We start from the raw sequence: 21,776 nt of genomic DNA on the forward strand, positions 1-21,776 counted from the left end.
TTTTGTAGCGCTGGCGTTTTGTTAATTCCAGTGAGCTAGGGTTCGATTTGTTTTGCTTGGGCAATAAAAGTTTGACAAAAAACTTGAAGAAAAGACTGTTGATTCGTATTTATATTTATCAATTTAATGGCAACATAGTAAACAAAAGAGAGAGAAAAAGGAGAAAAAAAATGCCATAGGGATAGTCCTTAAAGGAGTCAAGGACCCCATGCTAGACATACAACCCAAATTCTTTGTATTCTTTGTATGTTGTCTTGTTTGGTTTCCATACACAGCAAAATGTGAATTCTTCACCCATCACTCTAACAGGAGTGATATATACAGTACAATGTAGTATACTCTGAAAAATACGAACTGCACTTTAAAATTTGCTTTTTATACTTCAGAACCACACTCCAATGTCTCACTGGTCCTCATTCTGACTACTACATTTTCCGTGCAAAAATTATTTCAAAACATTAATTGCACAAATCACAATCTTAATTTGCATTATCTGTAAAGTACTGACATATTTGCACCAGCACCCACTTGTTTGAGGAGACTCTGGGTTTGTTGTCAAACCTCTCCATCAGAACTTGCTTCACCCCTTCTTCCTTGCCTCTTTGGTATATCACTCTCAGGTGAGGGAGACCCAAACCTGAGCTTGCACACTTAATGGCCATTGAGGCTGAAATGTACTTCTCTCTAACTAATGGCTGCAGGGTATTAACCAGAAGTTTCTTTTCTTTTAGGAGCTTCTGATAGGATGCCACCCATGAAACTTTGAAGCTGTGCTTTTGTAGCAGTTTGACATTTAGAAACTTGTTCACCAGCTGGTAAAGTGTTTGCACATCTGCAAGAGCATTGTGAGCTTCATAGGATTTACCCAGAAGACCTTGTACCAGGTTTTCTTGGCTTTGGGATTTCCTTTCAGGAAGTAATTCCCTGAATGCTGAAAGAGGGTCTGTAAAGCCAGAAACTGTTTTAACTTAAAGTCATCCATGACTCCATTTTTCTCTGCTGCTTGCACCAAGAACCTGGCATCAAAGGATTTGCAATTGTGTGCTACTAAAATGCAAGGCATTCTTGATTTGAGCCACTCAATGAAGGTCTTCAGTGCCACATCAATTGCAACCGCATCAGTTATTGGCTTCCCATCATAAAACAGTATTGCTCTTTGGAAGGTGAGTTTGTTCACAGCAGATGCTTCTGGTGATAGTACATTACGAGGCTTGATATAAATAGAGAACTCATCATTACCATCTGTTGCTGCAATTTGTAGGATTTCAGCATCATTACCTGTTTTAAGATATTGTAATCCAATTAATACTTTACAAAGATATTGCAAAGAAAAATGTAATAAAAAGGCTTAGTGCATCTATGCAGGGTATATCTAAAATAAAAATAGGAGTGATTTCTGAACACCTGTCCTGCTAATTTGCATCTGACCTATTTTCTTTAAGAACAAGGCATGATAAAACAAAGGAATCTATGGGATGCAAATTAGCAGGACGAGTATTCAGCAATCTAGCAAAATAGCAAAACAATTCCATGATTAAATATAATTATTCTCTAATGTGCAATTCCAAAATACCCTGCTGGGACAAACATGGTTATATTCCAAGGCTGTGCTCTAACAGCGCCCCGTGGCCCCTGGCGCCTTACTTTTCCACTTGGGTGACTCGTAAATTTTAGTTTTTTTTTTATACAAAGCATATGCTGGGCACCCTAGATTTCACAGTTTCAGAGCACTGGGCTCCATTCAATTTTCCTTAGAGCACAGCCTTGTATTCACTTTGTTACTTTTTTGCCAAACTTCACCCTGCAAAGGTAATTACCCCTTCCAGATGTTTCCAACTCAAATATGATTTGATGATAGTCTTTGGTTAACGATACTTTCTCAATCTTTGAGGCTGCAGGTGGTGCTGAAATTTCCTGAGCAGCATCATGTCCATCAAAGCCCATTCCAGAACTATACTGTTGTCCTTCTCTGTTCTCAAGCTGTTTTGTCTTTTTCAACTGCTTCGCTTTCTTCGCAATTCTTTTCTTCTTGTACTCTCTTGTTTTCTGTTTCTGTTTCAAAATTAGTATTTTCTTGTCCATTTTCTTTGCAAACTTTAAAGAATTGCCTGGCTCGACCCAAGGGGAGCTAGCTTCTTGGCATTTGAAGCATAAACCTAAATTGAAGAAGCAAATGGTTTTTATTCACTACAATTTGGTATCTCTTAAAGCTTGTGAAACGGAAAAAGAGGTTGATAGTCCTCTAACACTTATAGCGTTATCCCTTGCAGTTATTAATTTAATTTAGAATACAATCATAAGCACTAACACTATTTTCTAAGAGTTGTGTTCCTCTACAGGTAAAATGGTTGGCATTGGGAATTTGTGAGGAGCGAGCTGTGCCAGCATACATGTACACTGTACTTACTACTATGATCTTTTCCAGTGACTGCCTCAAGCTTTTGTCCATCAGATCCTTGCCATGGGGAAGGCCTCTGTGTTTGTAGGACGCAGGACTTTTTAAGTAGCCACACCAGTCGCCACAAGAAGAATGGTCACCATGAGCATGGGGCACAATAGAAATGTTTTCCTCACCTTAAGAAAGTATCAACAGTGGTGCAAAGACTAAAATATAAAGTAAGAAAATTTGGCTAAATTACTTACACTTTCAAATGATCCACAACAAATTAAGTAAAGTTTCTCATTCTTTAAAGTCCGTACAAGCACTGGAAGTGTCTGCTTACTATTGTTTCCCAGTCCTAACTGACCATACAGTCCTAAGTAAAACAAACACCACAAGATACATACCTAAATGTCTTTACAAAATCAGAGACAACTAACCTAAACATCATTAAGGGATTAACATGAGCCAGGTAGTTCTGGAGAGCACAATGTATGTAGAGACAAAAAGTGTCCAACTACATGGATTTGTATTTTATATTCAGCCTAAACCATAAATTAAATCTGAGATCCAGTAATACTAGCTTATCACTGGGAGAGTATCGAATTATAACACTGCTTAAAATTCAACACAGGGTTTTGCCCGATTGCCCTTCCCCTGTTAATCTCCAAAGTTCAAATTTCTAAAAAATGCCTTGCAGCCTGTACGTTTCCAAAATGACCACAATACAAACCAATTTGAAACAACATTACAAATTAAAGGAAATTTCTGTGAACTGCTTGACTGTATTTTCATACCTCCTCCAAATGTGAGGATTTGTCCTTGAAAAAAGAAATGATTTAAACAGGGTTGGAAAACATTGCCTCTCTTCCATTTCCAGTAATAAATAGGTGAGGCCACTGTTCATATATTAAAATTCTAACATGACTCTCAGGCTAGGAGGAATCAACCAAAAGCAATTAATCATTCATTGTCCAACCTCTATGTGATATCTTTTGTTTCTTTTCCCCCCTAGCCTCTGAACCAAGTTTGAATTTTTAATGTAACAAAAATGGCTTATTTAAGTGTATGGCTCTTCCTTGATGTGGGCCTTAACAAGTTCTTTCATAGCAACAGTCTTTTGTCTCATAACCCAGCTTAGTAAAACTTAGGTCAAAATATAATATTTGGTCAGGGCACAAAACCCACTAGGTGGGAAACATGGTAAACCATGGCCATCAGTTTGTGTGCTGAAGAATATTACTAGCACTCTGTGTTTCATTTTGTTCAAAAAGAAGTGATACTTATGAAGTTTTTCCTCTTTAAATTAAGTTTTTCCACTTTAAATTAATAAGCCTCCCTCTAAGCCACCCCCCCCCCCCCAAAGTCCGTGGAATAAATAAGCTCCCCCCTCCCCCGGGAAGGCTTATTATAGGATTTATGGTATTCAGGTGCAGATTGAATTGACTTTGTAACAAACCAAAGCCAACCTAAGCTGTAAGTACTGCACTGTGTGAATACCCAGCAGCTAGTTTGGTCACTTGATACTGATCAAGTGCTTGCACATGTGTTGGGAGGAGTGCATCTTTAATGCTACCCACTCCTAACTGTCCATGGACTCCCCATCCCCACGACCACACCCCGTGATCTGCTCACAGAGCCATGGAGTGATAATGTCCACACATAACTGCTATACATTTGTTGTCCGATAGCTCGGTAATGTAGACAGGCCTTGTCTGTTGCTTTGTGTCTCCTTGGCCAAACTTTCCTCAAAATAACACAACATTGAGATAGAATAAATATATGAAGTTCATATATTTTGAACTGCAGTATTAGATACGTATGATGCACGATCCTTGCAGTAGATAGCGCTATTTATGCAATAGCGAAAATCAGTCCTGAAAAAAATCAGGCCTGTACGGGACTCGAACCACTGATCTCTGTGATACTAGTGCAGCGCTCTACCAATTGAGCTAACAAGCCAACTGGGAGCAGGCCGATAAGTTGGTTCGTAATAAACCCGTGAAAGTGATAAATGGGATAGAATAAATATATGAAGTTCATATATTTAGAACTGCAGTATTAGATACGTCTGATGCACGATCCTCGCAGTAGATAGCGCTATTTATGCAATAGCGAAAATCAGACCTGAAAAAAATTTGCGCTATTGCATAAATAACGCTATCTACTGCGAGGATCGTGCATCATACGTATCTAACACCGCAGTTCAAAATATATGAACTTCATATATTTATTCTATCTCATTTATCACTTTCACGGGTTTATTACCAGCCAACTTATTGGCTTGCTCCCAGTTGGCTTGTTAGCTGAATTGGTAGAGCGCTGCACTAGTATCGCAGAGGTCAGTGGTTCGAGTCCCGTACAGGCCTGATTTTTTTGAGGTTTGAGTTTCGCTATTGCATAAATACCGCTATCTACTGCGAGGATCGTACATCATACGTAACACAACATTGTTAAAAAAAATTATCCTGTGAATCAGGAAATTATTTCTAAATGCATTATCTGATTCAAAGATGTTGTGATCAAAGTTGAAAACGACTACCTTAGAAATGGCATTCAGGTAGGGCTCTGCCTTTTTATCCTTCAAGTCCCTATAATATCCATATAAACTATTACTCAGTAAACAGGTAGTGAGATACTTAAACTTATGTAGAGATTGCTATCTTGATCTAACGTAAAATTCTTGTAACTAATTTACAAGGAAATGTGTAGCAGTTAGAGGGGAGAATTGACAGTCAGACTTTGGGGTTAAGTTAAAGGGTTAAAATCAAAACGAACATCTTGCAAGGATGCTGATAATATTTGCATTGATAAAGTTGTATTTCTTACCTGTCCATACTTTGATGATGCCCAAGAATACACCTATGTGAGGGAAAATAATCAAATTAATCACTGACGCATACTTCTTGCCAGCTGCCCTCACATCAATGAATCAAACTGTATCACATTGTACGCAGAATAGAGATCATGGTTAATGGTTCCTGCTTAAAATGAAAGCAGTTCTTCATTTTTTTTTTCTTACTCATTGTAAATAATTCTTAAGTTTGATAACATAAATATTTAAATTGTTGTAGATATATTTAAATTTGTAGGTCCACATCAGCTTTTTAGCTGCCTTCTTGTACTGACCTAAATGAAAAATAAAGTATGTATGTATGTATGTATGTATGTATGTATACAAGTCTGCTAGGAATGTTCAGCCCCACTGCATACTACTCACTTTGAAATTTCAACTCTCTTGCTGAGGTGAATAAGCTAAACCTCTTATCTTGATCTTCTTGAGAGCTAGCAACATGTTAATTAACCTATTGACATCCAGTGCGCCCATATGCGCCCATGGGGACCCACACCCTTTCTACGCATTGTGACGTCATCACTTTTAACCCTGGAGCACGAATTTGAGCACCTACTTGAACAGGTTGAAAATATCTTACAGACAATACCAGAATGAGTGCAATTGAGTGAAGGAGATTGGAGAAATAGCCAAAAAACCATGTCACTTTGACCTGAAAATCTGCACGAAAATCGTGTTTCATTACCCACCTACCTTTCCGAGCATGTGCTTTGAAAATAATGAGTAGTTTCTGAAAAATCTCTACACCAAAATGAAGCCTACTCAATTTCCAGCAAGTGAGGAGAAACTTCAGGCAAGGAGAGGGGAAAAAAAGGGCAGGAAAAAGAGAGAAAAGTAAAAGTCGTAAGTGGGGCATGACTTTTCAACCCAAAAACTGTCGAAATTTTGCTTTCTGTGCGTGCCCGAGATTTTCAGGCCACCATTTTGCATTTGGATCGAAAGGCCATCGAGTGCACAAGCTGTCAAGGGGTTTTTGGTAGGTTTGAGCTTTTAAAACAACAACAGTGACCCGAAATCTGCTTGACTAGCTTCAAAACACAGTTTTCCACAAAAGCTGCGGCCATTAATGGGTTAACTATGATTGCTTATCCCATCACTGCAGAGAGGCAACGTATGTTCCTTTCCACAAGCCACTGACAACACATTAATCCTAAAACAATCAACATAATTATACTCAGTAAATCAATAGGCATTTGCAACTAACATTAAAACAATTCAAATACACCATGAGAAAGATAAAAAATTGTTTTTGAAGCATCTCCAAATGATTTGAAAAACTAAATCTCACTCCAAGAAAACCAACCTGTGCATGTGGAGAATTTTAACTTGAAAAGGAATGGATTTTCCTTCTTCCTCAATTAAATCTCCATGTGACCAAATCTGCAGTAAAGATTAATTGTTTGTTTATACTCCACAAGATCTAATTAATCAGTGCAATAAAGGCAGAACTGGTAAATTCTAGAGCATAGAAAAATGCACTGTGTGAGGTGACCTGGTTTGGCCAGCAAATACCAACCAGACAAAGAAGCTACATTCCTGATCAACCTGTGCCACAGCCTAACAATCTTAGTTCCATTTGATATATTAAAAAAATCTTACATAATGTACCATCCCATTATTAATTGGAAATCATAAGTTTAATCTATCTTGTTCTCTATAAAAAGTTGGAGTCCAATCCTGTGATCACCTATATCTGAATTTACAACTATGTAACAGTAACCTTAGAAAGATGTTACATTTCATCTTAAGTCACAAGTGTGGGGGAAAGAAAAATTTTTAAGTCCCCATGACAAATCCAACCTCAGACCTTGGGACTTGGTGCTCCGATGCTTTAGCACGGAGCCACAGAGACTCTATGGTGATCAGCGAGGCCCATTACAAAGTTCATATAGTTCATTAGTTTTTTTATCGGATATATATTTTTTTTCTTTTTAGTTTTCGGGTTGCACCTCGCATGGAATTTTGTTTCTGTTTCGGCAATCTTATTTGGTCCTTTTTTTAAATTTCTTTTACTTCTGTATATTCATAACTTATGAGACCAATAAAGTTGATAAACATATATGACATGTGTCCTGCATACTAGCTGCTATGGGATCAGCAATATTTTTCAATAATGACACTACAAGCACATAGGCAGTGATGAGTTAACATTTGGCAGACTTTCTTTGTCTAAAATATAACATTCCATTCTTCAGAGATGTTTTTGGCAACACATTGTACCGTATTTATGTATGATCCTCGCAGTAAAGAGCACTATTTTAATAAGCAATAGTGAAAATCACACCTGAAAAAATTCAGGCCTGCATGGGATTTGAACCACTGACCTCTGCGATACTAGTGCTGCACTCTACCAATTGAGCTAACAAGCCAACTGGGAACAGGTCATCAAACTAATTCACCATAAACCCGTAAGATGATAAATCAAACTCAATGAATATATGAAATTCATATATTTGAACCGCGGTTGTAGAAACGTATTTATGTACGATCCTCGCAGTAAAGAGCACTATTTAAGCAATAGTGAAATTCCTACCTGACAAAATTCAGGCCTGTACATTGTACCTTCCTTTTTGTGATCTTCCCCATGTGTAAACATCTCCCGATGAACTAACAACAGCAGTGTGTTGTTGGCCATAGGACAAATGACAGGCTTGCACAGGAACTCCATTGTACTTTCCTATTATGAACAGAAACAGTGATAATGATATCATTACATGGTCTGAATGGAAGATCATCTAAAGTACCATAGAATGTACTTCACTATCAATCACAATTTGAGAGCTTTTATTAATACTTGAAATTACCCTCTTCCTTCCCAGATCATTTTCAGAAGCTTGGTCTCCTCCAGTAATGCACTTAAATGCTGCAACTCTGGACACAGACAACAGAGAAAAGTATCAATTACAATATCCTTTTAATTAGTTATTAAATCTTTTACAGGCACAATTATTCTTATTAACCCTAATTTCAAAGACATCTGCAACATCTTATTTGAAGAAACTGGGCTTGGTTAGATGGCTCCTAACTAATCCAGGATAATTTTTTTGAAAAAATGCCATCTCTCTCAAGGAACTGGAGATGCAAGCTGAAACATGGAAGTAAATTAACCATTTCTGCCGGCAGCTTTCTACTTTTGACATCCCCCAACCCTCAATATATAAAATTATAAAAAATTTAATAAAGAAGATAAATAACATGGGACACACACCTTGCATCAGCATCCAACTTATCATCTCTGAGATAATTTAAAACCAAAAGACAACATAAAAACAGCTCAATCAGATCATGCAGGGAAGGTTGCTTATGATCCTCCTATATCACCGAAAGTGAACAATTAAAAAATAATAAATAATAAATAATAAATTAGCAATGGACATTCTACTGGGTGGCTCTTCTTGTCCACTGTTCCAATCGAATTGGAATAGTCCATTTTACAGTTGTGTGCTTGGTTGCCAAGCCTTTGAACAGGAGTGAGGCTAGAGATGACCTTGTTATGATACAAACCTTGCTGCCTTTCAAATGTAAATCACTTTGTTATCATGCTAACTAGATACAGGTCTCTATCACAACAAAGTCATCTTTAGCCTCACTCTGAATCAAAGGCTTGGCAACTAAGTACACAACTGTAAAATGGCCTATTTGGAAAGTTGGTTTTTGCGGAGGGAGGTAAACAGGAGGACCCGGAGGAAACCCCCAGAGCAAGGACGAGAACCAACAGCAAACTCAACCCATATGTGACGCCAAATCCGGGAATCAAACCCAGGCCACAGTAGTGGGGGGCGAGTGCTCTCACCACTGCGCCATCCCTGCTCCCCTAGGAACAATTCAACATTTATTTTAAAAAGTTTGCAGGAAGTAAGATAAATGGATCTTTTGACTCTTCCTTATCTTGTTCCAGTTTAGTTTATAGTGTTCATAACAACAGTTTATCGTGTCCCCCTACCCCCCACCCACCCCCCCTGCCAACTCTCATTCACTTCCACTAAAACTTCCATTATAATCACTGAAAAAAAGTTTCATCCTTTGGAGATTTCAATGATTCTCTGTTGGATGTGTGTGGATAAGTTAATTACAATAAATGAAATAATATATTGTCGAAGAAAAAAAAAACATAACTCATGCAGACCTGTCTGAAACTGGCAGTACTTTCAAGAGAAATCACTGAGCTGATTGAGCTTCCAGATACAGTCCTGAAATTAAATGAAAGTGAAACATCCTTATGAATGTAAACCCTTATCAAATTACCACAATAACCACCATCACCATCACAATCTTACACCATTCATACCTGTATTTCACAACTGCTAACATCTGATAGTAGTATGCATTACAACTGATTCATGGTATACATAGTGTAAATCATAATCTGTTCAGTAGTCATATTTATCATTAATCCTATCTGAAAGTTCCTTGAAAACACCTTCAAAGCTTTTATTTATTGGCTTTAGTTGTTATTCCCTCTTGACACTGACAGTTAATACAGTTTAAATTTCTGATTAAGCTTGGTCGTTACAAATAATGACAAATTCTTACCTCTGCCTTGGAGGTCTCACTTAACTTGCCAAGGATCTAAATGAAGGACGAGATGGGTCCAGAACTCGAGCAATGTGTACCAAGCTTTCTTCATTTCATTCAATGAAGTCCGATGACAAAGAGGGAACTTCAAATGACTTAAAATAATTTCAGGCTGCAAATCAAAGGAATGCACAAAAAATTGGTTTAACTCCCATAAGTGATGAGACAGAACTTAATTCTCCTTACAACATCAATATTATATCAAGCAGATGAGTAACGAGAATAACAAAAAATATCAATGAGGGGATTATTAGTTGATCTAATACCAAATTCTTTAAAGTTACACTATAGGAAAAGAATAGCAAACAGTATGGAGAATTTAGTTACTAATACATTCTTGGGAGGGAAAGGGTTACTGAAGAACCAATAAAAATGCAAGCATTCAGTTGAAACTTTCCTCTTATCTTCAAGACATAGCTGAACCTCAAAACAAAAAGTACATGGAGGAAATTTAGGCAGATTATACCTATGAAATAATTTTCACTCACAGTACCTTAGACAACAGAAATGATTCTGCATCCTTAGGATCCATACACTGTATAAAAGCACCTGTTATCCGCATACAAGGTAAGTATGAATTAAAAATCACTACAATATAAAAACGAACCCACTTCAACTGCCACCTTGTTTTCTTTATTTCTTATTTGCTGAGCTGGCATCTGCTACTTTAAGGATGAACCTTGTACATATTACATTGTCAATGATGATGGTATGAAAAATAAGAGTCAAACGCTTTTACAATTATAAAATAAACAAATCTTTATCAAAAAATTCATGCATCTTACCAAAAAAATTTGACCTCTTTCAATTCTAAAAAGAGAATTCTGAACAGGTCAACTCAACAGAACACTGTGCAAAATCATCTCGTGAATGCCCCTTCATTGAACTATTCAATAAAGTGCTGCAATCATGTCTTTCTCGCCATTCGCACCTCTGCTGATAATATCAGTGAAACCTCTAGATGCCAACTTGCCCTGAAGTTCACAAGAAAGATGAAACTCTCCCTTCTGTGCAAGCATGTCCAGAGTTTTAGCCATGAGACCTCTTGCCTGTGAAGGAAATTCAACTGATTGAGATTCAATTCATGCAGCCTTTCCACTAAGATTATCTTGTATTTTGCAACATCACGCAATACAGCCAAAACCACTAGTAAACTGTAAATCATCAAAACTCAGGGTTACTGAGTTACTTTCCATGATCTCATTCAGAAGGCTTCACAAGTCTCAAGTGTCTCCATAGGCTTTGAAGTAAGTGAAATGTTCTCCAGAAGTAGCCGCACTTTTGCAGGCTTGTGGTGTTTGAAGCACAGTCTATTTTAATCCAACAAAGCAGTGAAACACCATAGTCTTGTTCAAAAATAAATCTTTACCTTTGCCTGCACCTAGTGTTTTTTATAGCTGGTCTTTAAAAAAAAAAAAACCTCCAGAGAATGCTACAATTTAGTATCTGCCCAGTCAGATACTGCACATAAAAACCATTTGCAAGTGTGCAGTCCAGATTAGCTCACCAATCCCCTTCCCCTTCCCGTCTCACTAACCTTGGCTACATCAAACATGAAGTTCTTGAGACCATATGCTGACAGCTGATCTAAGGCCGTGAGCTCATCATAGTCTAATTTCATTCAGGAATTGGCTGATGGAGACATAAAGATGTCAAAAAATAAAGTACATTGATCAATAGATGAACTTGTGCTGTTTAATTAACTTAGAACTTTCAGACATTAATTATAATAAGGAAAGTATTAAAAAAAACCCAATTCATTTCATTACTGAGGCCCATACCTGAATGCTTCAGAGAGTGAATGTTGCTGAACTGTATTTCCACTATTATACAAAACCTGAAAATAAAATTAAAGTGATGTTACATTTTGAAGTCTGTTGTTTCAGTAAAAATAAAAGAGGCTAACCAGAGGTAATTAACACTAATAACATAAGGTAAAACACCTTAATAAGGATTTTCTAAAAATGTATTGCTTGACAAGAACCTGTTGTATACAGCAGAAGAGCGCAAGATTGGATAGCCATTTTATTCTCTGCAATGTGATCACTGTGCTTACTGCAGAGTGCCTTGAAAAAGCAAAGAGAAGGTATGTTTACATTTTGTATTAATTCTGATGATATTTCATCAAACATTTTACATCTAACATTTTTATTAGTGTCACCTAGAATGGAAAAGAAAAGAAACCTCTTTTTGTAAAAAACACAAACTCACTTCTACCCTTCAAGTGTTACCTTATTATAGGAAATTAATGCTGCATGGATTTAAAGCAATTTAAGCATTGAATTTCTTTCCAGTTCTCATAATAAACAAGTCATCCTTGATTATTTAAGCTAAAACCTTTTACCATGTACTAAATACTTAAGTGACCAAGGTTGTTAGGTCAAGATAGCTGGATAATTTAGCCTTTTTCTTTTCTGCATTTTTATGCATCTCTCCTCCTGTGCTACAAGCAATTAATAGGCTATCTTTCCTAGCTCTCAAAATAAACAAGTCATTTTTTATTCTTATTTTAGCCACCAAATCCTTTTACAACTGATGAAAAATTTTTTAATTAGCATGCTTGCTTGGTGAAGATAGCTAACTATTTGCCTGTTTTTTTTTGTTTTTTGTTTTTGTCTTTTTATGCATCTAAGCTTTGTCTTGGTCAATAAAAACACACACCAAAAAAACTATCGATTAAGTTAAAGTAGCAATGAAGGAAAAACATCCTATAAAAAGCAAGTTGTTATGAAGACCAGCTGTCAGATGGATTAGATAGCTTCATACAAACCACAGTGACAATGATGAATAAAGCACCCAGAGCATTAGTTGTTACTATGTACAGTCTCATTTGTTATCAAGAGCAAGATAATTTTAAAAAAGCTGAAATATTTCTTTAGATCTTTCTTGTTATTTTTCTCTTCAGTTTCACCGACAAGTTCAATTCTTATTGATGTAGCACAGTTGAATTCAGGTGAGATCAGATGTTGTTATTTTCATGAATGATAGGGTTGTAGTGAGAATATGTAAACATAGTTGTCATGTTACCCTATCTTTGTTGAGTTATTTTTGACAAATATTTTATAAAAGCAATAGAGGACTTTATCAACTTTACAAAACCTTATCTGAACACTTAGGGATTACAAGAATTCTTCATAATTATATGCAAATCTGTAACTGTGTCTCTCAACTCCCCACCGAGTGTTCACTGTTCACGGTGATCATTCCAGACGTCAAAAGGTTAGCCTATTTCTAATGATTTTGAAATTCTGTCAGGTGTGTATCCAGCACTACCTCCAGTCACTGAGGTGGATTTTAGCCTGCTGCTTGATCAGGTCAGTGACTAACTGATAAAAACTATTGTGCTGTGTATTGAAGAAAATCATAAAGAGATCCTTGGAATCATTGGGGCTGCACCTCTTTAGCATTGAAAGCACAATGTCTCTCTACCTGTAGAAGATCAGCGGAGCTATTAGTTATAGCTTTAGAGATTAAGAGACCTTGGATGTTGCAACACAAATTTACAAGTCAACATACAATCTGCATCTTTATGATTTTCTTCAATACTGCAAGGATCGTGCATCATACTGCATGTTGTTTATGTTTCTGTTTATCAAGTGTACCTTGATTTTGTTTCAGTGAGTCCCTTTTTCCCTCTCAGCTATAGAATTCTTTATTTTGTAACACAGGCTGAATGGGAGCTGACATTACACTATATTGTCGCTTTTTCATCGGTGATAAAGGATTCTGTCACTGGACTGACAATGTTTATTAAAATCAATTAAAGTCCAATTTCAATTTCTAATCTATTAGGTCTTGACAGTATGTATTAGGTTTTTTAGATTCTTAATCTTAGAGGCACCTATGTATTTTGAACAAGCTCTACGAGCTCCTTGACGCTATGTGGGTAAATAAAGTATTGATTGATTGATTGAGTCACAAAATGTCACTATTCAGTCAAATAAGGTCAGTACATTGTGTGTTTCAGTAAATGAGGTGTTCATACTGTACTTGTTAATTTTGAAATCTTTAGTCTAGAATAAAACGTTTAGTACATGCAATAAAAGGAGGTCTACAGTGTAATACCCACATTTATTTATATCACTATCTGTTGAAAATCTAAGCCATAGGAAGGCCATGATTGCAGTTTCTGTGGAACAACCGATGATTATTGGAGAAGCTGTTTTTTAAAGGTCTTTTTTTAATACGTCTTTTCACAAACATGAATAGGTTGTTTGGTGGGTAGCAAGAAGATTGTACCTCTTTATTTCCTAGTTTAATCACCTTGCCAGGACTGATTAAAACAACATGTTTAGACATCCTCAACTTATAAGAATAGGTATCTCTTTTATACGCTGAGTACTTGAACCAACAGGGGTTATTCCTTAAGACTGTTCGCCAAGATAACTGTTTTATTTTTGCTGCTTTGCTCTTCAATCTTTTTCAGATCTGCTGTTCCCTTTTGAATTTAAGCCACAAGTTCATTTCATATTACCGCCGAGTGCATGTTTTTGGAGTAAGTAATTTTGAGCTAAAAAGGGCTATTCCACATGAGACATGAAAATTTGACAGATTTTTAAATTCAAAATATGAGAGCCAAACTTACTTTTCATGAAAGCTTATACATAGTTCTATAAGAATCCAAATCTAGATTGGCAGTAGGGGCCACGTCCAGGGTGTGTGACGCAATTGTTTTTGAGGGTTTTTATTAACAGAATAAGCCATTTTACATACCAATATCTAAATGGCTCTATCTCAAAGAAATTGATTGCTATAAATCAGTTTTTGAGATCTTAACTACTCACTAGGATGGGCCTTTCAACACCAAAAGAAAAAAATTCTCAATCATTTAATGCCTCAGACAAACAAAGACATAAGTGTTGCAGACGTGTATAGTGGCCGAGAACTGCCATTAAACATATTCAAATTTATAGGAATTATTTTTGTTATTTTTTTTTAAATTTCGCTTTATTTCTTATTTTTCTTTTTAAAATAAAAGCAAGTGAAAGTAAATGAAATGTAAAATAGAAATAAAATGAAACCAAAGATAAATGAAATCAAGTCAAAATTAAATACTACCTGGCCAAGCGCTGCCACTAGTTTCATTTTTTTTTTTTTTTAATTGATTGTTGGAATAAGCTACCATCATCTGTCGTAGATCATGAATATGTATATAGCTTAAAAAAAGCATTGAAAAGAGTCTATTTTAAATGATTTATAATACCTACAGAGCATAATTTTAAAATTCTTACGCAGGCATGTATTGTTAACCCTGCCATATCAATTACATTTCATTGACTCATTGACTAAGAATAGCGTCTACTGTGTTATACCTCATTTTTCAAAGCCTCCCGACATATGTAAATGATGTGGACGGGTATTCTGAAGTTGTTCCGATTCCTCGTTGGAAACAGCCATAGATCTTTAAAATTCATGCGACCTGAACAAAGCAACCGCGTCCGCGCTCTTGAAATTTGCTCGGTTTAAACGCAGGAACTAACTGGATCGATCGAAGTTTGACTCGTGCACAAACGATGTTATAATATGAGTCAGCAGTTGACTTACCCAGTATTCCTGCAACGGGAGATGAACTGCAACCAGAAGTGCGGTCCGAAGCGTTGGTCCTCAAAGGCGGCAAAGTGAACAGAGAGGCATTTGGCCTGCGCATGCGCGAGTGGCATTAGCTTAACGCCATTTGTTGAGTTTGCGACGGGTTTCTGCGAGGTTTCAACTGGACAATCGACACCTTTTTGTAATATTTTTTGAAGATGAATGAAGGAGTATGACAAGTTCACCAACATTTCTAACTATGTGGATATTCATGGTGTTTAATGGCTCCTCGGTTGAGGATATTTTAATGATGAAAGTGCGAACAAAACGCGAAAAAATCCCCAAAACTTGAAGTTTGAGATGGCTTACTTTGGTTTGCGAAACGAAACGAAACGAAAAGGAAAATCTATAGTTTGCGAAATGAAAAATCTGTAGTTTGCGAAATGAAAAGTCTGTAGTTTGCGAAATGTAAAATCTGTAGTTTGCGAAATGGAAAATCTGTAGTTTGCGAAATGAAATTTCCCTGTCAAAATTAAATTCTGGCGGAAGACTATCCTGGCGATCACCTTTGCATACATTTGCTAGGTAGGAGACCCTTGCGTTACATTTTCTAACAGGTCAGGGGAGTCTAACTTTTGGTTGAGCCATCATGGGTCGAGGGTCTTATGTCGAAGTCGAGGGTATTTAGTCGAGCGTCCCTTTTTTGTTTTTCTTTTTCGCAGCCTAGGCGAGGAATTTCATTTCGCAAACTACACATTTTCCATTTCGCAAACTACAGATTTTTCATTTCGCAAACTACAGACTTTCCATTTCGCAAACTACAGATTTTTCAATTCGCAAACTACAGTTATTCCATTTCGTTTCGCAAACTACAGTAAGCCCTGCATATTTTTCAGTTACTTTTCAGTGAGGATAATTTTGCAAAGTACATCGCAGCCTTGTACTATTTCAATAAATCAATGTAATTCAAAAAATGTTATACATTCAAGAAAAACAGTTACTATCAGTAGTGCATATACATTTGCGAATATGCATGTAACATTCTTTTGTCCATTTGCGGTTTGATACTAATTTATAAATTCACAGCCGTAGCGTATTACTAGCTGTAATTACAATAAAGCTGTAATTCCAAACATCAAACTATCTGCCTGGACTCTACAGAATCAACACTGAGAACCCTCAAACTTTTTTAAGATATTGAACGTGCCTGGATAGCCCAAGTAGATTACCGTATTTGTTCGCCTATAAGCCGAGCGATTTTTCCAACAAATCAAACTCAGAACAGGTAAATTCTTGCCAAGGAAGGGGGTTCGGCTTATAGCCGTGTATTTTCGCCAAAAAATATTTAAGGGTGCTTAACAAGATTCGAAATTCAATGTTTATTCGACTGTAAGCCGAGCGATTATCAACAAACACAAATTTCCGAGATCACGAAGGTAGGTACATGTAAATCATTGTTGGTTCTGCTCGACGGAAGCTCGAATCGCATAGGAGTTTCATCCATATTGAACAGCCTGGAGAGCGAATGGCCATACCGCTGCCAAAGTGCGATCACGAACCGATGGAACTGGATGATCTTTTCTTCCAGATCTTGTGGGAGTCGCTGGGCCAGGGTTGTCCTAGTGCGAAGGCTGATGGAATGGCGCTTTTTCCATCTCTGGTAGCAACCCAGTGAGGCTTTGAAGTCTGGATCACTGCTCAACTCCTTCGCCTTTAGCCGTAGAATTAATCCGCTTACAGCAATTCCTGTAAAAGATAACAGAGATCAATTGTTTGACTTGTTTTGTCGACATGAAAAACTGGCCAATCAGAAGCGGTCATTCCCACGGTTTGTGTAAACATTGCAACACGATCTGACAGATATCAGTTGATCGAAGCTTTTCATGGTTTTAAAGAAGCGAAAGACTTACCTTGACTCCCCTGCTCTGAAAACCAGTCCAGTAGTGTTTGATCCAATTCAGGATACTTTGGCGAAAAGCAGCCCATCGTCTTTCGCTTTGCTGACATTTTAAGCTCACCATAAAACAGGTTCGCTTAATCTTTTCGCCAGCGACGCACCATCGATTCACTGATTCCGTAATCTCTAGCGATGTCGGAGTTGTTCTCGACGGCCTCTGCTTCTGCAACGACTTTTAGTTTGAACGCTAAGTTGTATGAAGAACGACGAACTTTCGGCATGATGATCGATTACGATAACTTTGAAAGAGAGCGATTGTTTGAGACAGGATTCTGAACTCAGGTGAATGTTTTGTTATGTCACGCATGGTTCTATTTATTTACACATTAAATTCAACTTATCTGTGATTTGTTGTTACTTTCAATTAAACGACCAATAACAACTGAGTAAATAACCTACTTTTTGGTTACATGTTTCCCGAGGGGGAAGCTCCTTTTGTTTTCGGTTTATGTTAATTCATCTCAGTTAACGACACGCGTTATTGGTGTCAGATCGTGCAGTATATGTTTAAATAAATACTTTTGCACGTATTGAGTCAGACTGCGTGTTTAACTTTGGTTTTTGTTCGCGAATGAATAACATTTCGTGGATTAGGCAGTCCATTTTCCCGAGTTCTACGATCCAAAGCCGTCACGAAACCCCAACTGAACTTGACGCGGCTACACAAAAACCTGTCAGAATAACTTTACCATTTAAAGACCAAAAATCGGCCGACACAGTAAGACATCAGCTGAAAGATCTTGGCCGGAAAATCGGAACTGACCTACAACCAGTTTTCACGAGTCGTAAGATCGAGGGAAAGCTCAAGATACAAGAAGAGAAGCCCGCTTTAATTAACCACCAATGCGTTGTTTACACTTTTAAATGTGATTCGTGCGATGCGGATTATATCGGTTATACCACACGCCATCTTCATCAACGCATAGAAGAACACAAAGCCTCTGTCATTGGCAAGCATCTGAGGGAGGCCCACGGTGTAGCGTCCGCTGGCCTGGGGAAAATGTTTTCCGTTCTCAAGAAATGCCGCGGGAAAATGGACTGCCTAATCCACGAAATGTTATTCATTCGCGAACAAAAACCAAAGTTAAACACGCAGTCTGACTCAATACGTGCAAAAGTCTTTATTTAAACATATACTGCACGATCTGACACCAATAACAATGAACGCTCATTATTCTAATGAAGTTATCACATTTTATTTGTATATAATCTCTGAGCTACAATTTTACATCAGTTTTAACATTTTACTTGATAATGAGGTCATGCAGACTTCGAAACGTCGTAGTTTTTTACCGTTAATTTTTATCATCAAATATTTTATAGTTGTGAAATAATTTGCAACGAATCACCAAATTCAAAGCGACTTTACTATGGGTACATTTCATAAGAATAGAAACCATATAAGTTGGGTCCTGGTGAAGTACACTTAATATACTGAGATGAAACTTGTTCAGTGGAGAGCATTAAAGATAAATGATGTGTTGTTTTAATCCTATACGTGACACGTTCGCAGTAACAATTTAATTTAATTTTTTAATATACTCAATTTCAATTATACAGGTCTTAACATAATATACAAATTAAAGATAAATTAATGATTATTAAAAAAAATAAAAAATTTACAAGATCTAAATAATTAGGTCAGTTTATACAGAATTCAAAGATTCCTCATAAGAATAAACTGCCTCAATGAAGGGAAAAAAATTTTTACGTACAATATAGTAGCTCAAATAGCATAATTAACATGACAATAATTATTAATTAATTATAAAAATCTATCCTTATTTCCAGTAAATTTGTTTTGATAAAATTCATTAATACTGTTCTTAAATGATGAGAAAGATTCAATCATTCTAATGTGTAGTGGAAGAGAATTCCACAGGTCTACAATATGATTAAAAAAAGAAAACTTAAAAACATCAGTTCCAAAAAGGCCTTTCCCCAGTGTAACCTCACTATTTCTGATGTTATATTTAGACGTCTTAAAATTTACACATGACAAAACATTAAAATCAATGTAACCTTTAAGGCATTTAAAGGAAAAGCAAATAACAGCAAAGGAAAAAGCAATTCCTCGAAAATGAACTATAGAGTTAACATTCAAAAGTATGCTTAAAGGGTTACATGACTTTCATTAACAAAAATACTTTCTGGCTCCAGCATAATACTGTTGGTCTTGGCATTTCAATCAAGAGTGTATTCTCTTAGGCTAATTATTATCACTTAGGTTCTAGAATCAATATTGGGTCATTCTCTTCACTTAGATTATACTATTTAACATTTTATTGTAATGTAGCTAAATTGATCGATGATTTCATTTCCATTGATTGGTCTAATGCGGCATGATCTGAATGAACAGTCGCATTTTGGTTATACCTCTATGGAATTAAATTGACCTAACTTTGATACAGCAATCTGGCCTGATTTCGAACCAGATGGAGGGTTTTTAAAGTTAATTTATCAGTGAAATGTTCAGCAAATTAATTTAATTAATTTTAATTAATCAAATTTGTGACTGCAAAAAATACCTTAAATTTACTTACGGTAAATTATTACCCTAAGACTTCCTTCAGAGCTCAACTAAGGCAGATGATGGAACTTTAGACAACTTTCACTCATGACAATTCTGCTCGCTACTTACAAATGTTTGCATATCTAAGTAAAAAATTAGTATTGAATTTTGGTTTTGAGTTGGTGTCAGTAGAAAAACAACAAATTATTCATAACATTCTAGCAAAAGCTATGTCTTCAAGGAAGTAATTACTGTAGCTGTTTTGGTCCTTAATTGAGCCCTTTTTACACAGTACACAATCCTTGTTGACTAAGTGTAACTAAAATAACAGAGCAAATGGCCCCTGGTAAACAAAATGGCTCCCCAGAATCCAAATTTGCACAACACTAAAAGTAAAGAGGGCCATGGGCAGTGCAGATAATGTTCTTTCCCAGTACTTGATCATTATTTAAAACATCACTGTAATTGTTTCTTAACTAAACCAGAAAAATTCTATTTCTGAAATAACTCATACATGCATTAAACTAAAATTTACATTCCTTTAGTACATTCCATTTGTAACTCAAACCACTAGTTACATACAAAACGCAGTTGTTTAATGATAACTTCTGCAGTTTTTTAAATACTTACTGTATTTCTTGTTGAAAAGGTCTTGCACATGAGCAATAGTAAATTGCTGATGATTTGCACCTATAAAACAGAAAGTAAACAAAAGACTTAATATGTAAACAAGATATGAATGGCAGCTACATGTAAGTTTCACATGAGGATTCTATTAAATGGCCCATACACTTCTTTGTGGTTCAACTTACATACATGTACCTTAATTTTGAAAAAGTCACAACACCTACAACATTAATGTTTAAAAACTCTGGAGTACTTGAAAATAAATTATTCTTGGTATCAAAACCAGTCCCTATCAAATAGGATTTTGTACTGTAGTCCCATGAGATGCAACCCTCACTGAAATTCCTTGTCTCAGACTCTAAGGTAGATGGCAAGATTGTTATATAGGTGACTCAATCAAGACATTATCCTGTTTGCTAAGATCACAGCAGTGTCTGCATCTTGATCTTACTTATTAACATCATCTTTGATGCAGCTCTTGAAGACATGCTCCCTTCCTTGAAACAAAGTGCCAAATTGTGCCGTTCATTTTTCATAGTTCTTAGCTTCCATTAATGGGCACTTCATGAGGTCCACCAACACCCACAAAAAGGATGTTTTATGTTCCAGTTCTCCCATAAAATGGCAAACCTTAATCAGTGAATGAAATATCTGCAGTGCTCTGTTTGTAAGGGTAACTCATATAGGGTAATTGCTTTATTAAAATCTTAATGAAGGCCAGGGCAATCAAACACTAGAAAATATACACAATGTACACCATAAAACAAGAGAGAGGCAAGACTGGGGAGGAAAAGGGTTGATTAAGAACCTGTCATCTATTATATGGCCACAATCCACAAATAGGATATTGGCTGCAGATGCCATCTTTGGTTTAAAATGCAAAACAGTACACTCGATTCCACATTCTTAACCTCGCTCAAAGTGAATAGTTATGGTGTACTTGTCACATAAAATTTCACTGTTTGAAAGCAAATATTGTCTTCTTACCAAAATATTCTCGAAATTTTTTGCTCATCCCTTGATTAGTTGCAAGAAATGCTGTTCCAGCCCTAGATGCAAGGTTGTACACTTCACCACTGATATCCAGATATAATGTGGATGTCTGACAACCCAAATCTTCAAGAACCAGGATTTATACATGCAATAAAATAAGGCAATTAAAAAGGTTATATTATCTTCAGTCTTAATTATTAAGATATAGGTCTAACCCGAAAACACTTCTTTTAAATCCCCTAAGGAAATGCTCAATATGAATCATTCATAATTACCGTTAGTATTATTAATGTTTTTTGAAGATAGGCAACTTAACTCTATCAGGGTGAACATACACAGCTGTATTAAT

At 36.4% G+C, this 21,776-nt stretch overlaps 2 protein-coding genes, 1 long non-coding RNA gene and 1 pseudogene across 9 annotated transcripts in view; 1 reads left to right on the forward strand and 3 right to left on the reverse strand.

The window, feature by feature from the left end:
* Window positions 1–102: 102 nt before the first annotated feature.
* LOC148716036 (maternal protein exuperantia-like) lies at window positions 103–3,954 on the reverse strand (annotated as a pseudogene). The gene is made up of 3 exons (XR_015995617.1): window positions 2,408–3,954; window positions 1,818–2,156; window positions 103–1,278 (listed from the first exon to the last, which is right to left on the reverse strand). The product of XR_015995617.1 is annotated as a maternal protein exuperantia-like (transcript).
* Window positions 2,466–11,430, reverse strand: LOC148716037 (uncharacterized). Its single transcript, XM_088745668.1, has 14 exons — window positions 11,347–11,430; window positions 10,741–10,858; window positions 10,303–10,358; window positions 9,788–9,921; window positions 9,361–9,424; window positions 8,443–8,546; window positions 8,039–8,105; window positions 7,768–7,911; window positions 6,538–6,614; window positions 5,210–5,242; window positions 4,923–4,971; window positions 4,056–4,127; window positions 3,178–3,201; window positions 2,466–2,604 (listed from the first exon to the last, which is right to left on the reverse strand). Exons 1-14 carry the CDS (start codon window positions 11,428–11,430, stop codon window positions 2,587–2,589), a joined length of 1,044 nt encoding a protein of 347 aa, XP_088601794.1. The 3' UTR covers window positions 2,466–2,586.
* Window positions 9,837–21,776, reverse strand: part of LOC148716038 (uncharacterized) — a 16,996-nt gene continuing 5,056 nt past the window's right edge. For 2 of the 5 annotated variants that reach the window (XM_088745918.1, XM_088745914.1), the window contains 3 exons: window positions 21,422–21,550; window positions 20,438–20,497; window positions 18,812–19,950 (listed from right to left, as the gene is read on the reverse strand). In XM_088745918.1, the coding sequence (XP_088602044.1) occupies window positions 19,907–19,950; window positions 20,438–20,497; window positions 21,422–21,550 (233 nt within the window). In that variant the 3' untranslated portion in view covers window positions 18,812–19,906. Of the gene's footprint in view, window positions 9,922–10,302; window positions 10,359–10,416; window positions 10,489–10,594; window positions 10,859–11,346; window positions 11,442–11,590; window positions 11,647–11,793; window positions 11,876–18,811; window positions 19,951–20,437; window positions 20,498–21,421; window positions 21,551–21,776 lie in introns of those variants that run through there. The other 3 variants (XM_088745916.1, XM_088745917.1, XM_088745915.1) reach the window with 3 other exon arrangements.
* LOC148716039 (uncharacterized) lies at window positions 11,633–13,719 on the forward strand. 2 transcript variants are annotated; one of them, XR_015995632.1, is made up of 4 exons: window positions 11,633–11,895; window positions 12,715–12,762; window positions 13,065–13,123; window positions 13,478–13,719. It is a non-coding gene; the product is annotated as an uncharacterized LOC148716039 (long non-coding RNA). The 2 variants fall into 2 exon arrangements; XR_015995631.1 differs by having other exon boundaries at window positions 13,065–13,719.

Source organism: Stylophora pistillata, chromosome 14 (assembly GCF_964205215.1).
Source record: "Stylophora pistillata chromosome 14, jaStyPist1.2, whole genome shotgun sequence".
Classification (NCBI taxonomy): Eukaryota; Metazoa; Cnidaria; class Anthozoa; order Scleractinia; family Pocilloporidae; genus Stylophora; species Stylophora pistillata.